Raw genomic sequence first — 26,683 nt, forward strand, 5'->3', positions numbered from 1 at the left:
ATAAATAAGGAGAGTAAGGGATTATAACCTATAGAATAAAATAAGAATCCGTGAGTCCATACGGATATAAATATAAATGAATAAATGAGTGGGGGGGTCAGGGAAAGCTCTTCTTTAAAGTAAAATATACTGCTTATTATCTTAATAAGGTCGATTAGAAGTCCTGCAGTAAAAAACCTTATAGTTCCTTTTCTTCTATTTATAAGAAACCAAGTTGACTTATCTTTTTAAAAAAGAAAATCCTTTCCTGACTTCCCCGATTTTGTAACTTCTTAAAACTATTGTCTTATTTCTTAATTCTCACACTTTCTATAAGACTAGCTCTGTAGTCATTACCTGTACTTTCTTATCACTCAATGAGGTATTCACCTAGTGATTTCCACCCAGCATTTCACAGAACTTGCCCTGTCAGAAGTTGTAATGACCTCCTAATTACAAATCCACAGGCTGATCAGCTTTCCTCTGGGAAGTCTTTTTAGAGCAAAGTTCAGCTCCCCTCTTGTTTTAACAAGACACTATTTTTCTCTTTTTTCTACGGCATCCCTTTTTTTCATCCCTTTCCTGTAGGCATTTTTTAAGGTGTTGATTTCTGCTATCTTGCTTTTTTATTCTGTATAATAATTTTCTTTTATTACGCTGTTTCATATCTATCTTTACTCTCTACCTCATTTTATCTCAGAGCTACATTTCCCACAGCCTGATAGACATCTGTGTAGATTTCTGGCTAGAATTCTAAACCTAACTTTCCAGTTATGATTCAGCATTATACTTCTCCCTTCAACACCTGTTCCCCAGCTTCCCTCACCACCACCACCACCAACCTGCACTTTTTATCAACTGAGTTTATTATGTTTATTTTGAATACAATACTGGTTATGTATCACTGATCGCGTAGTTATTTTGCTTTCTGGACTCGATTTGTTATTTTCTATTTTTCCAATTCTAGATGAAGCCATCATCTGTTAATAGTTTTGAGTTAATCTAGTGGTCTGCTAATTCACTTATTTCTATGAATCTCTCATTTTTAAATACTATACTTGAATCAATTCTTTCTGTCTTTGGATTAAAATCCAGGTTCTAGATTTCTGACAAATTTGGGTCTGGACATGAAGGCTTCCTTGAAAACCATAGCAACATAAATTCATCTCTTTTTCATTATCCTCAAGTTTTGTTTTTTGCTTAGTTTTACAAGATAATGGCAGAATAGTGGTCATTATTTGTGGTAGCTGATGAGTATGGTTTAAGAGACTCTTAAGACTCAAAGAGAAAATGATTTTTGCAAATTGGAAAAAAATTATCTATTTCAGAAGGTTGGAGTTTAGAGAAAAAAGTCACAAGTGGAGATGACTGTTTTTCATTGTACTTTTATATTCTGTAGCATTTGACATTATTACTCTTATACTTCTCTTGGAAGTTATCTCATCCTTGAATTATGTTTCTCTGACTATTTTTGTGCTCCACTATTAAGTTGCGAAATATCTTTCCATTTCTATAGAAAACTCAACTTCATCCTTTAAAGTCCATATCATTTATGATGTCTTCCTTCACCTCTAGTAGCAGTTACCATTTTTTGTTTTTCGCTTTCAGACAATTGTGCATTATCATAGTACTTACATATGACATGCGTCATTATTGAGACTGTTTTCAACCCAATAGATTGTGTGTTGAGTTCAAGTAATTCTTACCCAGTAGGTCCTCAATAAATGTTTGTTAAATGAAATTATTCCCTTAGTCTGAGATACTTTTCCTACTCATGGATTGTAATCATTGTGACACAGATTGCTAAATGGCTGTGGGTAGATTGCATAATCTCTCTTAAATATCTTTGTCATGAAACTGGTAACGCCTTCCCTCCAAGGGTTAGGTTATAATTAGCTAGTAAAGTGCTTTGAAGATGAAAAAATAAAGGTTGAGTATTATGATTATCCTATTAAAGGTGAATTGTTGGTATCAGGTTTGTAGGTAAAAGCTTTCCCAAAGCTTGAAGTTAATTAAATGGTGCTGAAGTAATTATTTTGTACCTATTTATAAATCTTGGTTGTTTGATTTACCTCAATCCCTAGATTTCTTTGGAGGGAAGGAGTCTTTTGTAATGCTATTTATTCTGAGGTCTCTGTCATAGAGTCAAGTTGAGATTGAAATCCTCTGATGACAAGAGAAGTAACTCCAAGTACACTGCAGCAGTTAGGATGATGTGTCTCGTATCATGCTTGAACTATGTTATATGCCAGAGGTCCTGAAACTTTGTGTATTAAGAATCATCTGGAGGCTCTCATTAAAAATGTTCCTCCTCCAGAGATTCTAGTCCAGTCCAGCAGGTTATATTTTTGTAATGAGTAATCCAGGTGATTTCCAATTAGGTAGTATGTGGAGAATAGTTTGAGAGATACTTCTGAGTGGAACTGAAGAAAGCCAGTAGAATATGAGAATGGCCAATACATAGATATACAAATTTACTTGATTGGTACTCAAAGAATTATATACTCAGATTATTATTATTATTATTATTATTTTTTTTTGAGACAGAGTCTCACTGTGTTGCCCAGGCTAGAGTGCCGTGGTGTCAGCCTAGCTCACAGCAACCTCAAACTCCTGGGCTCAAGCGATCCCCCTGCCTCAGCCTCCCGAGTAGCTGGGACTACAGGCTTGTGCCACCACGCCCGGCTAATTTTTCTATTTTTAGTAGAGACGGGGCTTCGCTCTTGCTCAGGCTGGTCTCGAACTCCTGAGCTCAAACAATCCGCCCGCCTCGGCCTCCCAGAGAGTTAGGATTACAGGCGTGAGCCACCGCGCCCGGCCATTATTATTTTTTTGAAACAGGGTTTCCCCATGTTGCCCAGGCTGGTCTCGAACTCGTGGGCTCAAGTGATCCTTCCACCTCAGCCTCCTGAGTTGCTGGGATTGCAGGCATGAACCACCACTCCTGGTTTCAGATTATTTTAAAAGTTGCTAGACTTCACATACTTTACTGCTTTTTTTTTTACAGTTCAATAATAAATAGTACTTGTTTTCCAGAGTATGTTTGGGAAACTTTAGTATTTGCAGATGCTCCAAGGAAAAAAGAGAGCTTGATTGAATAAGTCTGTGAAATGCTATATACTATATTCCATACTTAGAAATTTATACTGCTTATTATCTTAATAAGGTCGATTAGAAGTCCTGCAGTAAAAAACCTTGGATTTCATTGTTTCCCACCAAACTTTATATTCATGTGCCCTCTTTTGTTCCCCCTAATAATTCCTACTAATAATTTATGAACAAACTTGGGAAAATCTTGTTATTTTGTGGAATTAAAAAGAAATAGGGGTTGGGCATGGTGGCTTACACTCCCACGTGTAATCTTGGCACTTTAGGAGGCTGCAATGGAAGGATCACTTGAGGCCAGAAGTTCAAGACTAGCCTGGGGCAACATAGCAAGAGCCTCTTGTACAAAAAAATTTTAAAAATTAACCGAGTGCGGTGGTGTGTGTGCCTGTAGTCCCAGCTACTAGGGAGGTTGAGGTAGGAGGACTATTTGAGCCCAGGAGTTGGAGGTTGCAGTGAGCTGCGCTTGCGCCGCTGTATTCCAGCCTGGCGGCCAGAGTGAGACCCTGTCTCTAAAAAAGCAACAACAACAAAAAACCCCAAATAGAAATAGGGTATGTTTTTGTAATTCGGGAGCTTAAAATCTTGCTAGAATTTCAAGATTTGCACATGACGCTTTCAAGACGGTAAATGTATAATGCTAAGTCGAGTATAATTAAGAGCCAAAAATGTACTCTAGGGTTCCAGCTAGGAGGGGAAAATGTTCATTTAGGTTAGATTCTTCAGGAAGTTTTCATGACAAAAATGTGTCTTGAGATAGGTCTTGAAGGGTGAGTGATCAGATTTGAAGGAGTAATACTGGCATGGGCTATCTAAATTGGTGAAGTCGTTTCTAGGTATTACTTTGTGTATTCACAGATACACCTTAGTTTAGAACACATGATATTGCTTCCTCAGTAACTACTTCTTGAATATGTTATATAATAATGCTTTTCAAATTTTAATGTGAACGTGAATCACCTGGGGCTCTTTTTAAAAATGGTTTCTGATTCAGTAGGTGTGGAGGGTGGAGTCTGAGAATCCACATTTCTAATGAGCTCCTGAACAGATGATGCCCATGCTGTTTGGTCCACAGACCACATTTGGAGTAAGGAATGTCTTGGATTAGTAGTTGAGCTGGATGACCTTTAATGCACCCTTTAACCTCGGGAGTCTATAAATATCTTAGTGTGGATATCTGAGATAGTATAAAGAAAACTATATTATAAATGAAAGGACCAAAATTCTGGGTTTTTTTTTTTGCTCTAATTCTGTCATTCATTTGTTAGCCATGTAACCTTGGGCTAGTTAGGTAGTTTATCTTTGAGAGCTTTAGTATTAATATTTACTCTGTTAAAAAGTGGGATTTGAGAAAGCAAGGTCTTAGGGAATTGAAATAGTACAGTTTTTAAAAACAGTCATATGTTTAAGTATAGTAAGTATGTTTATTGATAAAGGATTACTACATGATTGAATGGCATCTTAAATGGTTTTTCCCTCTCTACTGAGATAATTTGGAAGTAGCTAACCAGCTTTTCTTAGGAACTTAATCTAACAAGTGCTTGTGTGTGTTACTAACGAACGTGTTTGTTACCCTTAATTATAGACACTCTTGTGTTTTAATTTCTTTATTTATTTTTTAAATTTTTTTGCATCTTTTGGCATCATGTTTTAATTTCTAATTGTTTTTCCTTTTGTGTCCTTTAGCACCAGTGTGGTCTTGTGGCTTTAAAACTAGTTCATGGTAAATTATAGTACAGAACAAAATTAGAAATTGTTTTGCTTGGGAAAAAATTTTTAGTAAGTGAATGCTATTTCTATAGAATACACTTGGACACCTTTAATCATATAAGTACTTCTTATGCTTGCTTGCTAATAGCTACATTTTGACTAATTACTTGTGTAATGTAGTTGTCTTGCTTTGGGAAAGCGTAGAAATGTGTAGTTATGAAATGGATAGTTTTTATATATTTTTCTTAAAAGAAATTTAAAAGAAAGAAATATTAAAAAGAAATTTGTAGCATAAAAGGAAACTAGATTTTCTCAAATATTTTTATATGGTAGCACATTGAAGATGATCATATATACCTTTGAAATTCTGATCTAGAATGTCAAGTGATACTCTATAAAGCATTAGCATATGAATTAAATATTCTGTAAAGAAAAGGTTAATCTTCCCTTACTTCTCTTCCCCATCCCTCCTAGCATCCAAGGAATTGGGAGGTGGAAGGGAGGGTGCTGTGCAGAGTCAGTGACCTTCCTGTAGTCCGAGGACATGGGGCTGGGGAGGGGGCATGTTAAAAGTATGATGGGGAAGAGGACTCTGGTTGAGGTTTGGTTGCATTGAACAAATAAATTAATTGAAAGAGCAAATAAATGTATTGAAGATGATGGAAGCTGGGTTTCTCACCTAAAAGGGTTTACAAACATAGAAGGGGAAAGGATAGAAATTAAAGGTGTGGGATTGAAATTAGAAGTGTTGGTGTAAGCCCTTTTCTTTTTCATTATTTATGCTCATATACAGAAATAGGTATAGATGTGTATGTTTACATGGATATATGAATATGTGTATGTATGTATTTCTTAGCTCTGTCTGCTTAGAGGGCGTAATAGCTGTGAAACCCCAGTAACAGTGAACACACCTAGTAGTGCCCATAACCAGGGCACCTTGGAGAAATAGCTAATCCTAGGTCCAGAGAGGGAAAAGTACAAAATGAGCCTAGGGAATTCTGGTGTTCCAGAATGCAAGGAAGTACTGAAAATGATGGGAATGTGTCAGAAGTTACAACAATCACCTTGAAGAGTCTCCCACTAGCCAAATCTCACATGATTTGAGTGACAAAATAAATAAGGAGAGTAAGGGATTATAACCTATAGAATAAAATAAGAATCCGTGAGTCCATACGGATATAAATATAAATGAATAAATGAGTGGGGGCGTCAGGGAAAGCTCTTCTTTAAAGTAAAAATTATAAAAGGACAGATGGACTTAGATAATCACCATCATAGTGATATTTGATAATGGTGAGCGTAGTCAATGAATGCTAAGGCTGTGGGTGGAGATTTGATGAGGAACAAGATATTGGTGAATTATCAGAATAATTCCCCATAATATATAATCAGATACAAAGGGAAAAATAATGACTTTACCGTGGAGAAACCTGGCAGACATCAACTTGACCAGGTGATCTGGGTTAACATCCCTAGGGATGGGGAGGATAGGTGTAGTAGTGTATACATAGCATCATTTTCTATATTCTTTCCAGGAATGTATGGCCTGAATCTTATTATGAGAAACATCAACTAGACCCAGATTGAGGAGTCATCCTAGAGAATGAAAGACCTGTACACTGTATAGCCAAGGGCATGAAAGAAAGATAGGGAAAGACTGAAGTATTGTTCTAGATTGAAGGATACTGAGGAGATCTGATAATTAAAAGCAATATGTGTTCCTGGATAGGATCCTGGACCTCAAAAAGAGAGAGACATTGTTGGGACATTTGGTAAAATTTGAATGTGTTTGTGGATTGGCTTTGTGTTATACCAATGTTGATTTCCTGATTGGGAGGATTGTATGGTGTTCATGTAGCAAAGTGTCCTTGTTTTGGGAGGTACATGTACTGGAGTATTTAGGAGGAGATGAGGCATCATGTCTTAGAAAGATACATATATAAGTGTGTGCGTATATATATGTATAAGTGTGTATATATGTGTACATACACATATACCAAATACCTTTTCTTGAAACTTTTTCAAAATAAAAACAAGAAACTAAACATACTTTTCTGATTATAAATTTAATATTTCTAACTTTCATGTTTCTATATTTATAGATTATTACATTTTGCTATATTTGTAGTGTGATTTATTCAGTAAATATTTATTGCTTGAAAAAATATCGTGCTTGATTAGTCAAGAATATTAGGAATTCTATTTGTCTTAATATGAATAATAAATACATTTTTAATGTTGTCTTTCAGAAAGCTGAAGTTGATGGTAGTTTAAGTGATAGCCACGTATCTCCTCCAGCCAAACGCACTTTGAAACAACCCGATTCTGTTTGCAAAGACAAATCAAAATCACGAAATACTGGTCAGCGAGAGGAATGGAACATATCAGCTGGACAGGCCAGGTGAGAAAGGAGAACTTTTTGATTGTTTTTTCATAAATTATTTGATGTGATTCAGGGCTGATATTAATGTTAATTTTCTAATTGGTAAAACAACTAGTTGTATAAATACTTATAAGTAAATTGTATTAAACTTACTTTATAATTTTTGTATGTAATTTTATATTCTCCAAATATGCTATATTTTTGTTTTATAAAGATATATGGTATGTAATAGAAAATATGATTATTAAAATAAGGATTTTGATAGGTCTTGAATATGCATTCATATTTATAATTGTGAAAGTTTAAATACAACATATAGTTAGAATTATAGTTTTTATTTGAAAATGAATAAAATCTCTTTATAAGGTATTGAATATTCCACTTGAATTGATATGCTAAAATATAATGAAATTTTGATTACTTTTTAAAGAAATCTTTTAATCCGTTTTCAACTTAAATTTTCATTTTGTCTGGTTCAGTATGTAAAATGTAATTTTAATCAGTTTCAAAGTAAATGGCAATTATTTAATGTAGCTAGGATAGGCATACACACATAGAAAAGATTTAAACGTTGAAATCAGAATGTTTAGCTTCTGTTTTCTTTAAAGTCTTTGATGTAGAAGTGCTGATGATGGGTGACTGCAAACAAAAGTAAGAAGGAGGTCTTTTGTTTTCTTCCCTTCTTCAAGTATATAAAAATGTTTTGATTTTTTATGTGTAGGTAAATTCTGGATACTGTTACTTTTTTTTTTTTTTTTTTTTGGAGACAGAGTCTCTCTGTTGCCCTGGGTAGAGTGCAGTGGTGTGTCATCACAGCTCACCCAACCTCAAACTCCTGGGCTCAAGCCATCCTCCTGCCTCAGCCTCCTGAGTAGCTGGGACTACAGGCATGGGCCACCATACCTGGCTAATTTTTTCTCTTTTTGGTAGAGAGAGGGTCTTGCTCTTGCTCAGGCTGGTCTGGAACTCTTGACCTCAAGTGATCCTCCCACCTCAGCCTCCCAGTGCTAGGATTACAGGCATGAGCCAGCTGCCTGCTGGCCTGGATACTATTACTCTTTAATGAAAAAAATCTTTGGAGTTTTATAGACTTTGACAAGCCTCGTACATTTACTAGTTCCTAAGGAGTCTGTACTTATTAAGAATATGTTCCATAAGAGGATGGAACTTCATTTTACATTTTTTTATGTTTTTTATTTTTCATTGTCTGGGAGCTAAGTAGAAAAATACATGAATACATACATACTATGATAATAGTCTGTTGATTTTTTTTTTTCTTCCCACACTCATACATCTTTGAGATCAAACAGGTCTGGATCATTATAATGACATTAATTAAAATGAGTACTACCATTTAATTACACTTTTAAACTTGATCTACCTGTTATAATCTGTATCCTGCATTTATTAAATGAGTGAATCAGAATTCTTTTTCTATATACATGTTCCTGAAAAAATATTCTTTTAGTGTTAAAATTTGACCTTTAACTGTAAGGTAATTTGAACAGTTTATTCAAGTGCGAGTATGTCATACATTAGATTTCCCATATCTTATCTACCCAGAAGGCCTTTATGTAAATTGATCTTGATCATCTCTTTCATATAAAAAGGCTTCAAAAATTTTGGGACTCGAGTGAGGGAGATAGTTATGGTTCCATTTAGGTATCTTAGAGTGTGATATTCCTTTTTTAAAAATATACTAATAAGTACATTTGAATAAAAAGCATAAATAATGAATACTAATAAATTTACTGTTTCTGCTTTGGCAGAAGGATAATGGTCACACAATTTAAAAAGTTTTTTGAGTTAATTCATCTAGACTTCTAGATGAGTAAGTGCTACACAATTAGAATCTTTTGGTGTTTTAGATGGCCTGAAAAGAAAATGCTATTTGACCTATTAGATTCAACAGGATTGAATTTTAAGGAAAATTTTTAGTTAAAAATATTTTAGATTTGAGATAGTGTAAATACAAAAATCAGGAATTATTTGGAGGCTTGTATTTGTTTTTATGTCATGAACCTGAGAATCCTGATTCCTTTATTTTGGTAACGTAAGCTCTAATGTGCATCTGAGGTAAAATTATTGAAATTCATCAGAAAAAAAGTGTTAAGAATAATAATTCATGTGGAATAAAATTGAATATAGATACAAATTAGTATTAGCTATGAAAAATAATGAGTTTTTTTTTTGTATTTTTGGGAGGCAGGGTGTTGTTCTATATTGCCTGGGTTAGAGTGCAGTGGCATCTTTGTAACTCACTGCAGCCTCAAACTCCTGGGCTCAGTCAAGTGATCCTCCTGTTTCATCCTCCCGAGTAGTTGGGACTACAGGTGTGTGCCATCACACTTGGCTAATTTTTTAAAAAATTTTTGTAGAGATAGGGTCTCACTATGTTATGCAGGCTGGTCTGAAACTCCTGACCTCAAGTGATCCTTCTTCCTCAGCCTCCCAAAGTGCTAGGATTTCAGGCATGAACCACTGCTTCTGGACTGAAAACTTAGTGAAAATTGTAAAGAACTTTGCAAAGACCCTAAATTCTTTAAAGAAATTGTTGTTGATTGGTGAAATACTTTTTCATTTTAGAGATGGGTATTTGGATGAAGATAGAGGTAAAAGTGGACCTAGAACTTCTGAGTCTTCATAAGTAATTTGAGATAGATTAAGAGTTATCTTTTGAGGAGAAATCTGGGTTTATGTCTTTGAATGCCTGTGTTTATCAGCATTTTTATGATTGATGTTATTTGTAAAATGAGGATTTTTTTTGATCAAAAACCTTTTCGAATATGTATTCTTTTTTATCTTTTAGGTAGGAATTCACAAATACACATCCTGACATCCTTTGAGTATAGAATCCCATTTCCTTGACTTCTGTCAGCTGATACTTATTTAGCCTCTAGACCCTAGTCTATTTAGTCATTTATCTCACCTGGGTGCTGTGTGTGGGCATGGGTGTGAGTGTGGTGTTGGGGGAGGCAGCCTGGAGAATGTGGCATGATTTATTGTCTCCAGAATAATAGAAAGGCATATACTCTAAGACACAGACAAATGAAATCTTTGATACGACTAACTTTACACTTAAATATGGCATGCTTGAAAATTTCCTTTTGTGATCAGGTGATGAGGAAGTAGTGAGGTAAGGCAGAAGTCTAACCACCTGTGTTGAACTGCTGAGGCACATTAGAATTGCTGGGTGGTAGTGGTTGAGTAAGGTCTGTCAGAATGGGGGTTTTTCTGAATTGAGATTTAGAACCCACATAAATCATTAACTGCCTTGGATTTATAAGGGAAATGGAGAATAAGTAATGATTTTTAAATCTGGTATTGTATTGGTGTGTGCCCCAGATAATTAAAGCTGTAGAAAATTCTAATGTAATAATCATCTAATGTAAAGTGAAATGGTCTCCATTTTTTTTTTTTTTGAGACAGAGTTTCACTGTGTTGCCCGGGCTAGAGTGCCGTGGCGTCAGCCTAGCTCACAGCAACCTCAAACTCGTGGGCTCAAGCAATCCTTCTGCCTCAGCCTCCCGAGTAGCTGGGACTACAGGCATGCGCCACCATGCCCGGCTAATTTTTTCTATATATTTTTAGTTGTCCAATTAATTTCTTTCTAATTTTAGTAGAGACTGGCGTCTCGCTCTTGCTCAGGCTGGTTTCAAACGCCTGAGCTCCAACAATCCGCCCGCCTCGGCCTCCCAGAGAGCTAGGATTACAGGTGTGAGCCACCGCGCCCGGCCTGAAGGAGCTTTCTTTTCATAAGGGGTTTAATGGACGATTCACTTAAGCAGTGAACATTTTGAGTGATTAACTTTTGGGAACATTGATACACAGGACTTTTTTTTTTAAACTCATGAAGTAAAAACAGCAGGGACTTTTAGGCTCATATGTCATAGTTTAGGCTGGCCAACCTTTAAAATCTCAATATTTTCTCCTTATATACCCACATATTCATGTTCTGTCTTCTTTTTATAAACAAGTGATAATGGTGAAATGTGACAGTAATCTATGACTGTAAGGTAATTGGAACAATTGAAGAACAAGTTTCTTTTTCCTTAGAACAGATCTTCCATTAGCAGCAAAATATAATAAAAGCTAAGTAAACATTATCTTTGTCAGAGCACACAAAAAGCTTACTGTGCTTGATGTTCCCACTGTTGAGAAAAGTTGTTTTCTTTTCTTTGCTTTTCTTAAGAGACAAGTTCTTGCTCTGTTGCCTAGGCTGGAGTGCAGTGGCACAATCACAGCTCACTGTAACCTCCAACTCCTGGCCTCAAGTGATCCTGTTGCCTCAGCCTCCCAAATAACTGGAACTACAGGCATGCACCACCATGCCTGGCTAATTTTTAAATTTTTTGTAGAGGCGGGGTCTCACTGTGTTGCCCAGGCTGATCTGGAACTCCTGTCCTCAAGCAGTAGTCCTCCCGCCTTGGCCTCCCAAAGTGCTGGGTTTATAGGTGTGAGCAACTGCACCCAGCCCATTGTGGAATGATTTTAGGGTCTACATCTTATTCTTTTGAGTAATTTAAGTGATGATGTAAAATTTCAACCATTTGGCTTTAGTGTACTGCCAAAATTCATTTTGCATCAGGACTTGAGAATAAACTGATCAAACCCAGTTAATGCTATTTTGTGTCCAAAGCCAAAGTATATTTATGAAGTAATAAAATTGATTTTTCTATGTGGTTTTAAACAGATTTTGAGAGTGATTCTAGAGAATTTCAGAAATGCATTGTGCAGTGGGAACATTGTTAGAATAAATGTATTACATCAATTTTGTTACTTTATAATCACACTCATATGCCTGGAGAATCATGTACCTTGTATATACACAGGCTCTAAAAATGAAATGTTCTCCAAGAGATAGTAAATTAGGTTAAGATTTTTTTGTTGTTGTTTTCTGTGGGAAAGGAGGACTGGAATTTTTTGTTTTTGTTTTTTGACAGTGAGAAGATACATAATAGTTTGAATTTTTGTTCATACCTTTTAGTCATCTTAACTGTGACCTTTATTGGGCAGGGGCATTGTGATATACAATATATTTATAATTTAACATAAAGAGTGCTGGAATAACCAAAAACATTAGAATATTTTCATTAAAAATTTGTGTAAACCGCATAGATAGAAGACAATTGCATATATTTGCTATCTTTAGAATGTCCTTCCCCTAGTGTTTTTAATCTTTGAAAATAATTGTTGGTTATTTAAAAAATATCTTAGTTTACGTTGACAGCTCTTTTATTAGTTAGCAATTTTGTTTTTGAACTTTCTAATTATACTAAGAAGTACTATGACTTTTTCTTAAATTCCCATTTTCGATGACCTTTTTAGTATCTCTCTAGTGACTTACATTTCTCTTCCTCCACCCAAAAGGGAAAATTGTAAAATGACTATTTTGAGAAATTAGCGAAGTTTTTGTCAGTTTAAAATGTGTAATGAAATATTTTGAAGAAATTATTAATGATATTGGTGTTCAAGTACAACTTATTGTGTTAATAAATTTGTCATTGTTTGAATTTTGTTTTGTCAACCAAAACCAGTAGTGAATGTCTGCTATTTATGGCCTCAGTTAATTTTATGATGCATGTTAAGCTTAATCTTTTTCATTGGGATTTTCATTTATAGAATTGGTGACACAGTAAATTCACTTTATAATCTATTATTAAAACTTTTCTTAAAGTAAAGAAATGACTCTTAACTAGCTAGTATATTTTATGAATTGATATGTTACCAATCTTAGTAAAAAATGTTATCTGTACTCTTAAAAAAGTAGTATTACATTTTAAAGATTAAAATAATTCCAGCAGTATTGCATTTATTGCTTATCTAAACAAATGTTGATGTGTTTGCATATTAAATATAATTGTGTTCTAGGTTAACTTCTCAGCCTGGTGCTACATTACCAAACGGACATAGTAGCTTATGTGAGTATTCTATTATGAAACTGGTTAGTACTGAAATTCTTTTAATGGTGTTAGAGAAAGCATTAAAGTGGGGAAAAATAGAGTGGTTTAATAGCATACTTAGCATACAGTTGGAAATGGCTGAATTTCAGCCACTGTAAAAATGTATGTAATCATTAACCTTTGAGAAATCATGATAACTGAAATGATTGAAATTATTATGACTATAAAACAGTTACAGAAATTTTAAAATATTGAATATTAAAGCCATTTAAGATGTTATATTCAACTTTTTGTAGTCTTTTAAAGAAATAAACTTTTAAGTTTTTTTTCTTTTCTTTCTTTTTGTACTCTGAAATGTAAAATATCTCTCTTCTTTTAGCTCTTCGAAACCATCCCCTTCGAGGGGAAAAGAAGGGAGATGGGGACCTTTCTTGTATGAATGGTGACATGGAAGTCAGAAAAAGTTGTCGATCCAGGAAAAACAGATTTGAAAGTGTGAACCAGAGTTTGTTATTTGATCAACTAGTAAATAGGTATGAATGCTTATGCATTAAGCAGTTTCATTTAATTATTTGAGTTTTAAGCCATGATGTTTTAAAAAAATAATGTAAGAACTGACTTAGCAATAAATATAGTTCTTTTAAAACTTAATTTGGATTAAGAATTGTTAGCAGTGGTTGTCAGTTTTTCAGTCATTATAATAGATTTAATATAATTTGTATAATAGCTAATTTTCTCATCTCTTTTAAGCTCTTGTTCATAGTTAGACAACATAATAAGTAATTTTATTGTATCTTCACAACTATAGTCCTTTGATACTTGCTCATTTAACATTTGGATTTTTGATAATTTTCAAACATTATGTTCCATTATTTTTTTTTTTATTTCAGCATATTATGGGGGTATAGATGTTTAGGTTACGTATGTTGCCCTTGCCCCCCACCCCCGCTAAGTCCGAGTTTCAAATATGTCCATCCTTCGGGTGGTGCGCATTGCACTCTTTGTGTATGCATATACCTATCCCCTCCTCCCTCCTCCCCCTTCCCCCCTCCCCCCTCCCCAACATCCAATAGATGTTATTCTTATATGTGCACTTATGTGTTGATCAGTTAATACCAATTTGATGGTGAGTACATGTGGTGCTTGTCTTTCCATTCTTGGGATTCCTCACTTAGTAGAATGCGTTCCAGCTCTATCCAGGAGTATACAAGAGGTGCTATATCACCATTGTTTCTTAAAGCTGAATAGTACTCCATGGTATACATATACCACATTTTATTAATCCACTCATGTATTGATGGACACTTGGGTTGTTTCCACATCTTTGCAATTGTGAATTGTGCTGCTATAAACATTCAGGTGCAGGTGTCTTTCTTATAGAGTATCATTTGGTCTTTTGGGTAGATGCCCAGTAATGGGATTGCTGGATCGAATGGTACTTCTACTTGTATCTCTTTAAGATATATGTTCCATTATTGAAACATAGTAAATAATAGTTTTGCTTAGTTAAGATTTTGAATTGAAGGTATTTTGATAATGGATATGTGGGAGTAAGTCTCTTAGCTAGTGAGTGAACCTAGCTGACTATCAGCTCAACATCTCCATCCATAAAATTTTATTCTTCTCAAATAATACATCGTCCCACTTAATCCTTACAATGGCCTGGTCAGTATAATCCCTGTTTGATAGGAGAGGAAATTATATTCTCTAGCAGTTACATCACATTTGGTATGTTATTTGTTAAATATTTAGATCAGTATCTGGATACATAGTAAATGTTATATAAACGTTTATTAAAAAGATAAAATAAAAATTCCTGAGTTGTTAGAATATATTTTTTGAATGTCAAATGTTCTCTAATTTCTAAAAATATCTGTTCATTAACCTTATATTGGCTTTAAGCTTCATAAATCTTTTTATTTATACAGTATTAACACCATCTTCAAATAAAAATACTGAATTATTTTTTTTTCAGTGTCATAGATCTGGTAATCAGTTATTTGTAGTGGCATTATGTATTTTGTCTTATAAACAAAAGCCTTATATTTCTAAAGTTTTATCTAAAATATATTAAGGTAGAAGATGTTCCGGTTTCATTTTTTTATTGGGCGTTGTCTTCTGATGGATGCTGGTTATGAAAGATATTTAATTGAAATAAGATATAAAAGACATGTAACTGTACATATCAGAGATGATTTAATTATGCTTTTGTGAAAATCTCTTACATGTATGACACAGTGTGTGGTCCCACCATTGTCTAAACCCTGCTTTTATTATATGACTGCAGTACTGCGGAAGCTGTGTTACAGGAAATGGACAACATCAACATCCGGCGGAATCGTCGATCCGGAGAAGTAGAACGACTTCGAATGTGGACAGATACAGAATTTGTGAGTACATTAACTAACAGCAATCTTAGCAGATGTTTTTTATAAAGGGAGAATGAGCAACAGTTGGATTTTTTTGAATTAGCACAATTGTTCTTTCCTCTTCATTTCCAACTTTGGGATTTTATTTTATGTATATTATATTCATACACACACACACACACACACACATATATATCTATGTGAATGAGAATCTAGCTCAGAGTAGAGTACAGTGGTGTGATCATAGCTCACTGCAGTGTCCAACTCCTGGGCTTAAACAGTCTTCATGCCTCAGCCTCCCAAGTAGCTAGGACTACAGGTGTGTACCACCACACCCTGCTAATTAAAAAAAATAGTTTTTTGTATGTTGCTATGAGAACATAGAAAATGTCTCGCTGTGTTGTCCAGGGTGGTCTTGAACTCCTGTTCTCAAGCCTTTCTCCCTCCTTAGCCTCCTAAAGCACTGGGATTATAGGTGTGAGCCACCGCACCTGGCCTGGTTTGGGATTTTATTGCTTGCTTTCTTCTTTGTAATTGTAAACACCTTGACCTTTATGACCTGGCTTTAGCTTTATCTTTTCACACACCATTGCCCAAATATAAACAAATCATTCTTGTTCCCATACCTTTTACTCCTGTTAATACTTCTGGTTAGCAGCTGCTACAATCTTACCTTTGTTTCAAGGTTCATTTCAAGTGCTTTCTCCCTTTCCCTCACTTTATAATAAGAGGAGAGTCTTCTCTTTGAATTTTAGAGTACTTTGTACCTCTCTTTGTGGGATTTAATTTCTTTTCTTTTATAATTACCTGTGACTTGTCTATATCCCTCCTACTAGGCTGTAATGAGTTTTATTTTTTTCCTTTTGTTCCTTACATTTATTGAATTCAGGAAGCTCCATTTTCATGAATCTGTGATCATAAATTTTACTGAGCAGGCATGTGCCATTGTGTTAGCATTGTTTATAGTGGAGAGTGAATACCATGTTAGTGTTTGACAGATTTCTCTCTTTAAAAGGAAAACATGGATATGTATTCAAGAGTGAAAAGACGAAGAAAGTCACTGAGAAGAAATAGTTATGGGATACAAAATCATCACGAAGTTTCTACAGAGGGTGAAGAAGAAGGTTTGTAAAGCACCTTATGAAATAAATGCTACAAAGTTCAGGTGGGAGGGAAGAAAAATAATATATACAAGTAATAATAAGTATAATAATTGCCAGGTGAGTGATTTTTGGATTTTGAGGACTATAGTGTATATTTGAAAGAATTTAAATTCAGTTGGCATTCTCAGTTTTTATTTCCTTCATTTGGAAAATGCTTATAACTGTTCATTATACATTTTGTAATGTATTTCGTGAATAGCCATTGATAATCCTTAAGTGATCTGGTGTGGCATTTGTCATGGGCTTCTTTGCTTGTTAGGTGAGGCCTCTCCTGTACTTAGGCACCTTCTAACTGGAAGGTTATTTTGCTATCCATAGTTAAATCTCTGATTATTTGGATCTCAAATTTAGTTATGGACTGAGTAATAAATGGTAAAGTTTAGAGAAAGAAGGACTGCTAGTACTAGTGGAGGAGGTTGTACTGTTCTTTTTTGAGGCTTGAGTTCTGAACTGAGGAGCCTAGACTGAATTTATAGGGCTTGAGCTGGGAACATGATGAAAGCACATTGGCCCTGTGGATTATAAATTGATGACCAGTACACCTAAAGGATTTAATTCTGTAGGCATTAATCTTTATTGAAATGGATTTTCAGATGATTGGTGTATTATAAATGCAGATTAGTAGTACTTTACAAGGGAATCTTACTAGTTCCCACCACTCGTGTAGCTTAAATAAAGAGTACATTTATTTCTCAGATTTTCTAGTTAATATTTTATTAGCCAGATTTGAAGAGCTGATATTTCTAATGAAGGTACTTTATTGAGCAAATATTATTATTGTTACAGCTAGAACCTCTATATTGCTTCCTTTGGAGAAAATCAGTATAGGTGAGACAGATTTATAATGGGATTTTTGCCTTTTTATTAACTGAACACTTTTGTAGAGTTTCCAAAGTAGATATGCCATATATAGAATTTTTGTTCATAATAAACTATGTTATTGTACATTTTTCAAAAATTAATGCTTTGAAGGTTTAGAGAACTTATTTGAAGGTATAAGAATTTTATAGTATTATTTAGATACATAATATCATATTTGTTGATTTTTCAAAAGTTAAAATAAGCTTTCATATGTCATGAGTAAAATGTAAATTCCTTTGCAGTCTTAAGTCTTCTACTTTCCCAAGCATCACTGGCAGCTTTAAATTTTTCCTTTGCCTTAGTATGATTGTGTTATATTGACAGTTCTTGTGGTTAAAAAGTTATACTCATAAAAAGTATATTGCATTTGAGGATCATATACCTATAAATTTTCATCAGACTTTTATTTTAACTATAAATAGTTATCACATCATAGCTATAGCCAATCCATTAACAAAATCTTTTAGGATTTATGTACATTATAACTTCTTAAGTGTATAGCTAGATGAATTATCATAAAGTGATCACTCATGTCAAGAGATAAACTGTTATCAGCACCTCAAAAGTCTGTTTCATGGGGGGGGCAAGGGCAACATATGTAACCTAAACATCTGTACCCCCATAAAATGCTGAGGAAAAAAAAAAAGTCTGTTTCATGATCCCTCCCAATTCCTACCTGCATTTTCCTACCAAAATGTAACTAATCCATGCTTCACTGTAACAAATCATTATAATGCCAACAAAAATTCCTCTTGTAACTCAGTAATTATACCTATAAGCCTATTTTTTTGAATTACCAAGGGGTATTTGAGTGCTACCCTTATTTAGCGGTTAATTGGGCATTGATTGAGGTCCACTGTAGTTTAGTAAACTTTTAAGTCTATCTTGATTATTGCTTTGTATTACCAAAGAGATTACAAATTCCTAAGTAAATCAAGAGACCAAATAGGATCACACTGATTTATTTAGCAGAGTATTGGTCATTGGTAGGAGAAGCATTTTATTTTACACCTATCTAGGTTGATTTTTAATAAAACGTTGACACTTAAATGTCACTTGTGCAGAAAGAGTAATGAGTAAAATGTAAATATTCAGTTCTAGAGTAGACCCATCCTTTTGGACTAAAAGTGCTTGCTTTTTTCTTTTTGTGTGTGGCAAACTAGAATCTCAAGAGGAGGATGGAGATATAGAAGTTGAAGAGGCAGAAGGAGAAGAAAATGATAGGCCGTATAACTTGAGACAAAGGAAAACAGTGGATCGATATCAAGCTCCTCCAATAGGTAGGTGACTCTGAATAACTTTTTTCCTTTTTGTAGTTAGGTAGCTCTATTCCTTTTAAAACGTTAAGATGCCGAGTTTAACAGAATGAAGTATTTTGTAGGTTCCATATACTGTTATCTTTTCCTACATGTATACTTATATGAATACACACACAGTTAAAAGAACGTTAAAGGACACAGTAGCAACATTGATTTACATAGAGCATGTACATTTTATTTATAGAAGCTTATATTTAAATAATACTGCTTATATTTTTATTGAGCACTTTCATTTACAGCAGTTCTTTAGGGCAAGGGGTGGGGAACCTATGGCTTTCTATTTTAATAAAATCCTTTTATTTTTATTAATACATTTTTGTTCATCTTTTATATTTTTATGTTAAAAACAAATCTAGGATTTGTTCTATAAAATTTGGATTCAGTCAAAAGGCCACACTTAAGGACCTAGAAGGCCACAGGTTCCAGTGGTACATGGCTGCAGTTTGGCCAGTAACTTAGTTTTTTTGGGTGGGTTAGGGGAGAAGGAAAAAGTTAAAAGTTTATTTTTTTTTTTTAGACAGAGTCTCCCTATGTTGCCCAGGCTGGAATGCAGTGGCTATTCACAAGTGTGATGATAGCTTGCTACAGCCTTGAACTCCTGGGCTCAAGCAATCCTCCTGTCTCAGCCTCCCTAGTAGCTGGAACTACAGGTGCCCACCCCACCACACCTAGCTCAAAGTTTATCTTAAGGCTGCCAAATCTAATGACAAGTAATTAGTTACTCAGGCAGTGCTTTTATTGACCTTCTTCCAGTTTTTGGAAAATTCCATCATTATTGATCCCCTCTAACTCCTTAAACTGAGGTATAACTCACACACCATGAAATTCACAATACTAATATGTACTATTCAGTGGTTTTTAGGGTATTTACAATGTTGTGCCATCGTCATCACTATCTAATTCCAAAACATAATCGTCCCTGGTATACTCTGGGTTCTGGTTTTAGGACCTCTCACATATACATACCAAATCCACACATGCTCAGGTCCCACATTTGGCCCTTTGGAGTCCCGTGTATACAAAGAGTCAACCCTCCATATACATGGATTTTGCCTCCTGTGAATACTGATCTCTGTTTGGCTGGAAAAAAGCCATGTATGACCCACATGGTTCAAACCCATATTGTTCAAGGGTCAACTGTAATTACTTGTGCTCCCTCCTTCTCCTAGCCTTTGGCACCACTAATCTACTTTCTGTCTCTCTAGATTTGCCTATCTGTGACTTTTTGTCTGGCTTCTTTCATTTAGCATAATGTTTCCAAGGAAAAACCTAGGCCCTACTCAAAATCTTATGTTCTAAAACAATGATTGATTCTCTGGAAGAGGTGTGTCAGAAGCTTGCCCAAGTATGCAGACATTCTTCTACTCCAGTTAGGAGTCTGTTACAGATAGACCTTTGACAAATGGAGGAGGCATGTTATGGCAGAAAAATGATTGAGAACGATTGTTCTAGATATTTTTTCTTAAGAAGGCTGTTTTGAGGTATAATTGAAAGAGTCCGTTGTACTTATTTATGTATTTCAAATATCTGAGAGGAGATTTTATTTCTCTCTGCACATATTTATAGTCTACAATTTGGCAAGTTTTGAAATATACCTTTGAAACTATCACCACAATCAAGAAGATGAACATGTTCATCAATCCTCCCCTCCAGATTTCCCTGTGCCTGTTTGTAATCTACTCCCACCCCTTCTTGTACTTCCTGCCTTCCAATCTCCAGACAGCCTCTAGTCTAATTTGCTTTCTGTCACCATAAATTAGTTTATATTTTCTTTATTTTTGTATAAATAAAATCAGATAGCAAATACTCCCTTTTTTTGTCTGACTCTTTGGCTCAGCGTTGTTATCGTAAGACTCATCTATGTTGTTGCATGTAACAATAATGTGTTCCTTTTTATCGCTGAGTAGCATTTCCTTATGGATATATCACAATTTTGTATCCATTCATTTGTTGGTGGACATTAGGATTGTTTCCAGTTTTTGGCTATTAAAATTGTTATGCCATTCACGTGCAAGTCTTTGTATGCACATATGTTTTCGTATTTCTAATAAATACCTAGGCGTGGAATGGCTGAGTGCTATGAGAAGGTATTTGTTTAACTTTCTAAGAAGTTGCCAAACTCTTTTCTAAAGTGGTTATAACATTTTCACTAAGAGTGTATGAGAGTTCCAGTTGCTACATATGCTTGCCAACACTTGATATGGTCAGTCTATTAATTTTAATAGGTATTATAATTTTAGTTTGTGTTTCCTTAATGGTGTTGAGCAACTTTTCATATGGTTATTTGCCAACAGTGTATCTTTGGTAAAGTATTTGTTCAAATCTCTAGCCCATTTTTTCAGTTGGGTTGTTCGTTTTCTTACTGAGTTTTGAGATTCCTCATATATTCTGGATTTCAGACCTTTAACAGATATATGATTTGCAAATATTTTCTCCCAATGTGTGGCTTGTTCTTTTTATTCTATTAATAGTATCTTTTCAAGAGCAGAAGGTTGTAATTTTGATGAACTACATTTATAAAAAAGTTTTTTAATTGTATTGTGCTTTTGGTATTGTATCTAAGAAATCTTTGTCTAACTCATAGTCACAAAGATTTAAGTTGATATCTGTTTAGGATTTTTATTTGCAACTTCATAGTATTACTACAAAACTTTTTGTTGTGGTTCTAGACAGCATTTAGAACTTGAAGACACATGACTAGGTTCTATTCAGAGGGTTAACAGAAGTAAATTCTCTCCTTTAATACATTAATTTATAAATTTATTATTATTTCTCTGTCATTCTTTTTTTTTTCTTTTAGTACCAGCTCATCAAAAAAAGAGGGAAAACACATTGTTTGATATTCATAGATCTCCAGCAAGAAGAAGCCATATTAGGTAAGTTTTGTTTGCTTTTGAAAGGAGGACATATTTGCATTTGTCAATGAGAGATTAATTGCATCTTTCTTTCTTTAATTAGTGACTAATAGTTATTATCCTACATGTGACTGTTATCTTACTGGAATATTTATAGTTGTAACAGTTACGTTCCCTAAAGCTACACAGCTTTCTGGTCTCTTGGTAGAGTTGAATCTAAGTGACCTATATTACTTTGATTTGAAGCATTGATTCAGTTAGTCTTGATATTTTTTCCCTCAAATGTCCTTTCTTTTACATAGAAATACAAAGGAAGTTTTAAAACTTTATCTTATTTCCTTAAAAGGTAATTCTGAGAAACAATTTTCTCTACTCATACAACATTCTGACTCTAAATGTGTGGGATTTTCCCACACCAGGCAATTCTTCAATTCTTCTGGACACCAGCTAGGTGTGCAATGATTGAACTCAATTAATCGTGACACTCTTTAACTGAATTTGTATCAGATCCCACGAATTAAGGGCTCAGTCACATAAGGCTGCCCTCACTTCCGATGCCAATTACAAGTCTGGGCCTTCTGTACTACTGATGCACTGCTTATAAATCGAGGGTTCCTATAACCCCCTCCTCAGGTGTGATATTTGCTAGAATGGCTCATAGAACTCTGGGAAACACTTTACTGTTTTACTTTACTGGTTTATTATAAAGGGTACAACTCAGGAACAGCGAGATGGGAGAGCATAGGGCAAGATAATCAGGGAGAGACTGAAGGTATGCAGAGCTTCCATACCCTTTCTGGGCATTCTACCTTCCCAGCACCTCAGTGTGTTCACCAACCCAGAAGTTTAACATATTTCATTGTTCTAGATCTTTTATAGAGCTTAATCTCTAGCTCTGGCTCCCTCAACTGTACACCCCCTCACCCCCGCCATCCCCCCCTTGATGAGTGGAGCCGAAAGTTCCAACTAATCACTTGGTCTTTCTGGTGACTGGTCTAATCCTGAGGCTATCCTAAATCATCTCATTAGCATAACCTCTGGTGGGATCAAAAGGGGTTCTTTATCACTAACAGCAGACACTACGGCTCTGGAAATTTCAAGGGTTTTAAGAGCTCTATGCCAAGGATGGGGGACAAAACCCACATATATTTCTTATTATACCATGGCTCCAAAACAGAAATTAAAAAATGAACATGCAAAGCTTTGTTCTACCCTTAGTAGTCTCTCACTCTCACAGTAACGTTGCTCTTAGTTTGTGTAACTTCAAAGAATGCATGGGCATATGTGCACACATAAATGCATATGCAAATACGAATATGTGTTGGTGTCCCTTCTTTTTACACAAAATATACTGTATACACTGTTCCACAATTTTTTTCCACTTAATTCATTTCAACTATTTTTTCAGCGTGTAATGAAATTTCACATTTGTGTTAGAGTTGTGTAATACTACATTTATGGATATACTATAATTTTTTAACTAAGACTTTATCTATTTGCAGAAGTTCTTTATAGAATAGATTAGTTCTTTGTTGTATAATTTGCCACTCCCCTTCCTTCTCCCAGTTTGTAGTTTGTCTTTACATTTGGTTGTCTTTATTTATTTATTTATTTATTTTTGAGGCAGAATTTCGCCATTGCCCGGGCTAGAGTGCAGTGGCGTCAGCTTAGCTCATAGCAACCTCAAACTTCTGGGCTCAAGCGATCCTCCTACCTCAGCCTCCAGAGTAGTTGGGACTACAGGCATGTGCCACCACACCCGGCTAATTTTTTCTATTTTTAGTTGACGGACTAATTTATTTCTATTTTTAGTAGAAATGGGGTCTCGCTCTTGCTGAGGCTGGTTTCCAACTCCTGAGCTTAAGCCATCCTCCCGCCTTGGCCTCCCAGAGTGCTAGGATTACAGGCTTGAGCCACCACGCCCGGCAAAAATTTTATTATTTTTATGTCTTTATTATGCAAAACCTTTTTCTTTTTATGTAGTCAAATTTATCAGTCTTGTCTTTTCTGGCTTTTAGATTTTTGAGTCTTAGTCAGAAAAACCTTCCCAAATCCAATGCTTTAAAGGAGTCTACCCTTGTTTATTTCTGTACTTTTATTTTTTACTCTGAAATTTTTGATCCATTTGAAAGTTATCCTGGTGTAAATTTTCCAGTACAGATCCAACTTTTTTCCCAGATGGAAAATAAATTGTCCTAGCCTCATTTATCGAATGTGTCTGTGGTTTCTCCCCTGATTCCAGTTGCCTCCTGTTTTGTTTCGGCAGTGTTTCTGAAGAGCTGGGAAGCATTAAGAACTGTTGCAGAATGAAATGAAAGGATTTGATTAGTAAGCAGAAGGAATAGTAGGTGTGTTAAGGATCTTAAGAAGAGTTGAGAAAATCTGGGTTGCTGATGAGAATAATGGGCATTCAAGTGGAGTAGGGATGCACAGATTGTGGGACATCTTTGATGGTAATTTGAGTTTGAAGCAAATTAATCAATGATTCCAGCTTGGATGATTGTATGGATTTTCATTAGTGTGCTCAGCATTCTGTTTTTATTACTTGGATTGGTACAGGGTTAGAGTTTAGTGATTATAATGGAAGAAAAAGGTGACAGAATCAATTACATGGGAAGATTAAAGAGTGGATATATCTTACTGTTGAGACTTGACAGAAAACTAAGACAAGAAGGGAGTTGATAGGTTATGAGTAAATGGGTGCCCAGGAGCGGTAGCCTCTAGTTGGAGTGAAAGTTGACATATTAGGAGTTTATGTTCAAAGAGTACGTCATTCAGTTTCAAGATTACAGAGTTAGCGAGCAGTTTATGTGATAACAAGACCCAAGTAATGTGGTAAAAGGACCGTGGGGGTGTTCTGTGAAGCTTAGGTAGTGGTGGAGAAAAAGAGAATATAAGGGATATCTATAAGGAGTATGGATAGGACTCAATGGCAGTTAGAAGTGCTAGGGGAAAGGGAATTTAGGATGATTTGGTTTTTTTTTGGCAAATTACTGTTTAGTTGAACTGCTAACTGAATATACAATTTAAAAGAAGTGGTTGAAGAATTTGATTTGGGGATCATGAACCCAATTTGGACATGTTGAGGGGACATAATTTGGTGTTGGTTTTATTATGTTTTTTGGGTATCTTAGAGATGTCATGAGTTATATTAATAACGTAGCATTCATTAAGTACTGTTTCTCTTTTGGGATGACTTTAGCCTGATATATTATCTATCTAACCATTCCATAGTAGTTCTGATTATAAATTATTTCTGGCCGGGCGTGGTGGCTCACGCCTGTAATCCTAGCACTCTGGGAGGCCGAGGCGGGCGGATTGTTTGAGCTCAGGAGTTCGAGACCAGCCTGAGCAAGAGCGAGACCCCCGTCTCTACTAAAGACAGAAAGAAATTAGCTGAACAACTAAAAATATATAGAAAAAATTAGCCAGGCATGGTGGCGCATGCCTGTAGTCCCTGCTACTTGGGAGGCTGAGGCAGGGGGATCGCTTGAGCCCAGGAGTTTGAGGTTACTGTGAGCTAGGCTAATGCCACGGCACTCACTCTAGCTGGGGCAACAGAGTGAGACTCTGTCTCAAAAAAAAAAAAAAAAAAAAATTCAAACAGGGCAGAAGTGTTGTAGGTGAGAAGTGAAAGCCCGTGAAAGCCCTTGTTTTTCTTAGTTCTTTAAATGTCTGGCCTATTTTTGATTATATGGAAAAGAGAATAAAAAATGAAAAAGACAAGCTTTCTTTTCTAAGATTCTAATGTTATTTATCAAACAGTGACATACCTGATTTGGATACAAATTAAATTGGTTACGGACTCCCTTCCTGATTTACCCTATTTAAAAAAATTTAGGGTTCCTATTTTTCTTTTTCTCTGAAGTTACTACCTTTTAATCCATTAGGTGTAAACTATATGAGGGCAACGATCTTAATAAATATTTGCTGAATGAATTTTCTACTGAGTTAATTATAGATGTGATGTTTACAATGTGTTTTTAAAAGCCATTTGCTACTATAATGGTTTTAAGTATTTTGCTCTCTTTAAATAGGAGAAAGAAGCATGCCATTCATAGTAGTGACACTACTTCTTCTGATGAAGAACGCTTTGAAAGAAGGAAATCAAAGAGCATGGCAAGAGCAAGAAACAGGTTAGTTAATGTTTTAGTATCATTTCCATGATAGAAAAAAGGACGAATAGTTTCTGTTTTTGTTTTCGTGTGAGTTTTTTACCTCTACTGGCACTTTGCTAACATTGATATTCAATACACATTTTAGACTAAAGTAATGCACAGACTTGGTTTTTACTTAAATTCTTAAAACAGAAATCTAACCTTGGGAAATTTTACCAGAATTACTTATTCTGTAAGTACTTATAATAAAATAACATGTGGAGAGGTAAAAGAGCCAAGGGGAAGGGAGAGGCCAACCTATATGGCAGCATCTGTCTTTTCTTCCGTATCTCCTCTGTAATCCAAATCCGTGTTATAAGGCTGATTTTAGGTATTTATAATGGTTATAGTATAGCACTCAGAGTAAGATATGGTTTCTAATAGAATTATCTCAGGAGCTCTTGGAATTTTGTTGGAAAAATTTGTTTTAATGTTGGTTGAATGAATGCCTCTGGTAATCTTTACCTAACTAGAGCAAATGACTGGTTACTATGTGGCTCACTAAAGCCTCCAGGAATTTTCACCAGGGGAGAGAATCTGTATTTGTCTAGTAAATAGTGAGTGTTGAATGTATCTGTTGTAGAAATACCAAGTTTTCAGTTAGCAGGTCTTGGAAATAAGATTGGATTGGTAAATACTATATGCTAAAAAAGAATTCCTTTGGCCAGGCGTGATGGCTCACACCTGTAATCCTAGCACTTTGGGAGGTTGAGGCAGGAGGATTGCTTGAGGCCACAAGTTGAGACCAGCCTCAGCAAGAGCAATACCTCATCTCTACAAAAATAGAAAAATTAGCTGGACATGGTGGCATGCACCTATAGTTCTAGCTACTTGAGAGGCTGAGGCAGCCCAGGAGTTCAAGATTGCAGTGAGCTCTGA

General features: G+C 35.2%; 1 protein-coding gene across 1 annotated transcript in view; it reads left to right on the plus strand.

Moving 5' to 3' along the window:
* The window catches only part of ATAD2B (ATPase family, AAA domain containing 2B), a 201,009-nt gene that overhangs the window by 19,703 nt on the left and 154,623 nt on the right, over nt 1-26,683 (plus strand). Inside the window, exons 2-9 of the mRNA XM_012660440.1 lie at nt 7,044-7,195; nt 13,049-13,098; nt 13,460-13,613; nt 15,368-15,470; nt 16,465-16,573; nt 18,637-18,753; nt 21,593-21,668; nt 25,685-25,783. Of these exons, the coding sequence (XP_012515894.1) occupies nt 7,044-7,195; nt 13,049-13,098; nt 13,460-13,613; nt 15,368-15,470; nt 16,465-16,573; nt 18,637-18,753; nt 21,593-21,668; nt 25,685-25,783 (860 nt within the window). The remainder of the gene's footprint in view (nt 1-7,043; nt 7,196-13,048; nt 13,099-13,459; nt 13,614-15,367; nt 15,471-16,464; nt 16,574-18,636; nt 18,754-21,592; nt 21,669-25,684; nt 25,784-26,683) is intronic.

The sequence above is a fragment of the Propithecus coquereli genome, unplaced genomic scaffold (genome assembly GCF_000956105.1).
Source record: "Propithecus coquereli isolate 6110/MARCELLA unplaced genomic scaffold, Pcoq_1.0 Scaffold668, whole genome shotgun sequence".
In the NCBI taxonomy this organism is placed as follows: Eukaryota; Metazoa; Chordata; class Mammalia; order Primates; family Indriidae; genus Propithecus; species Propithecus coquereli.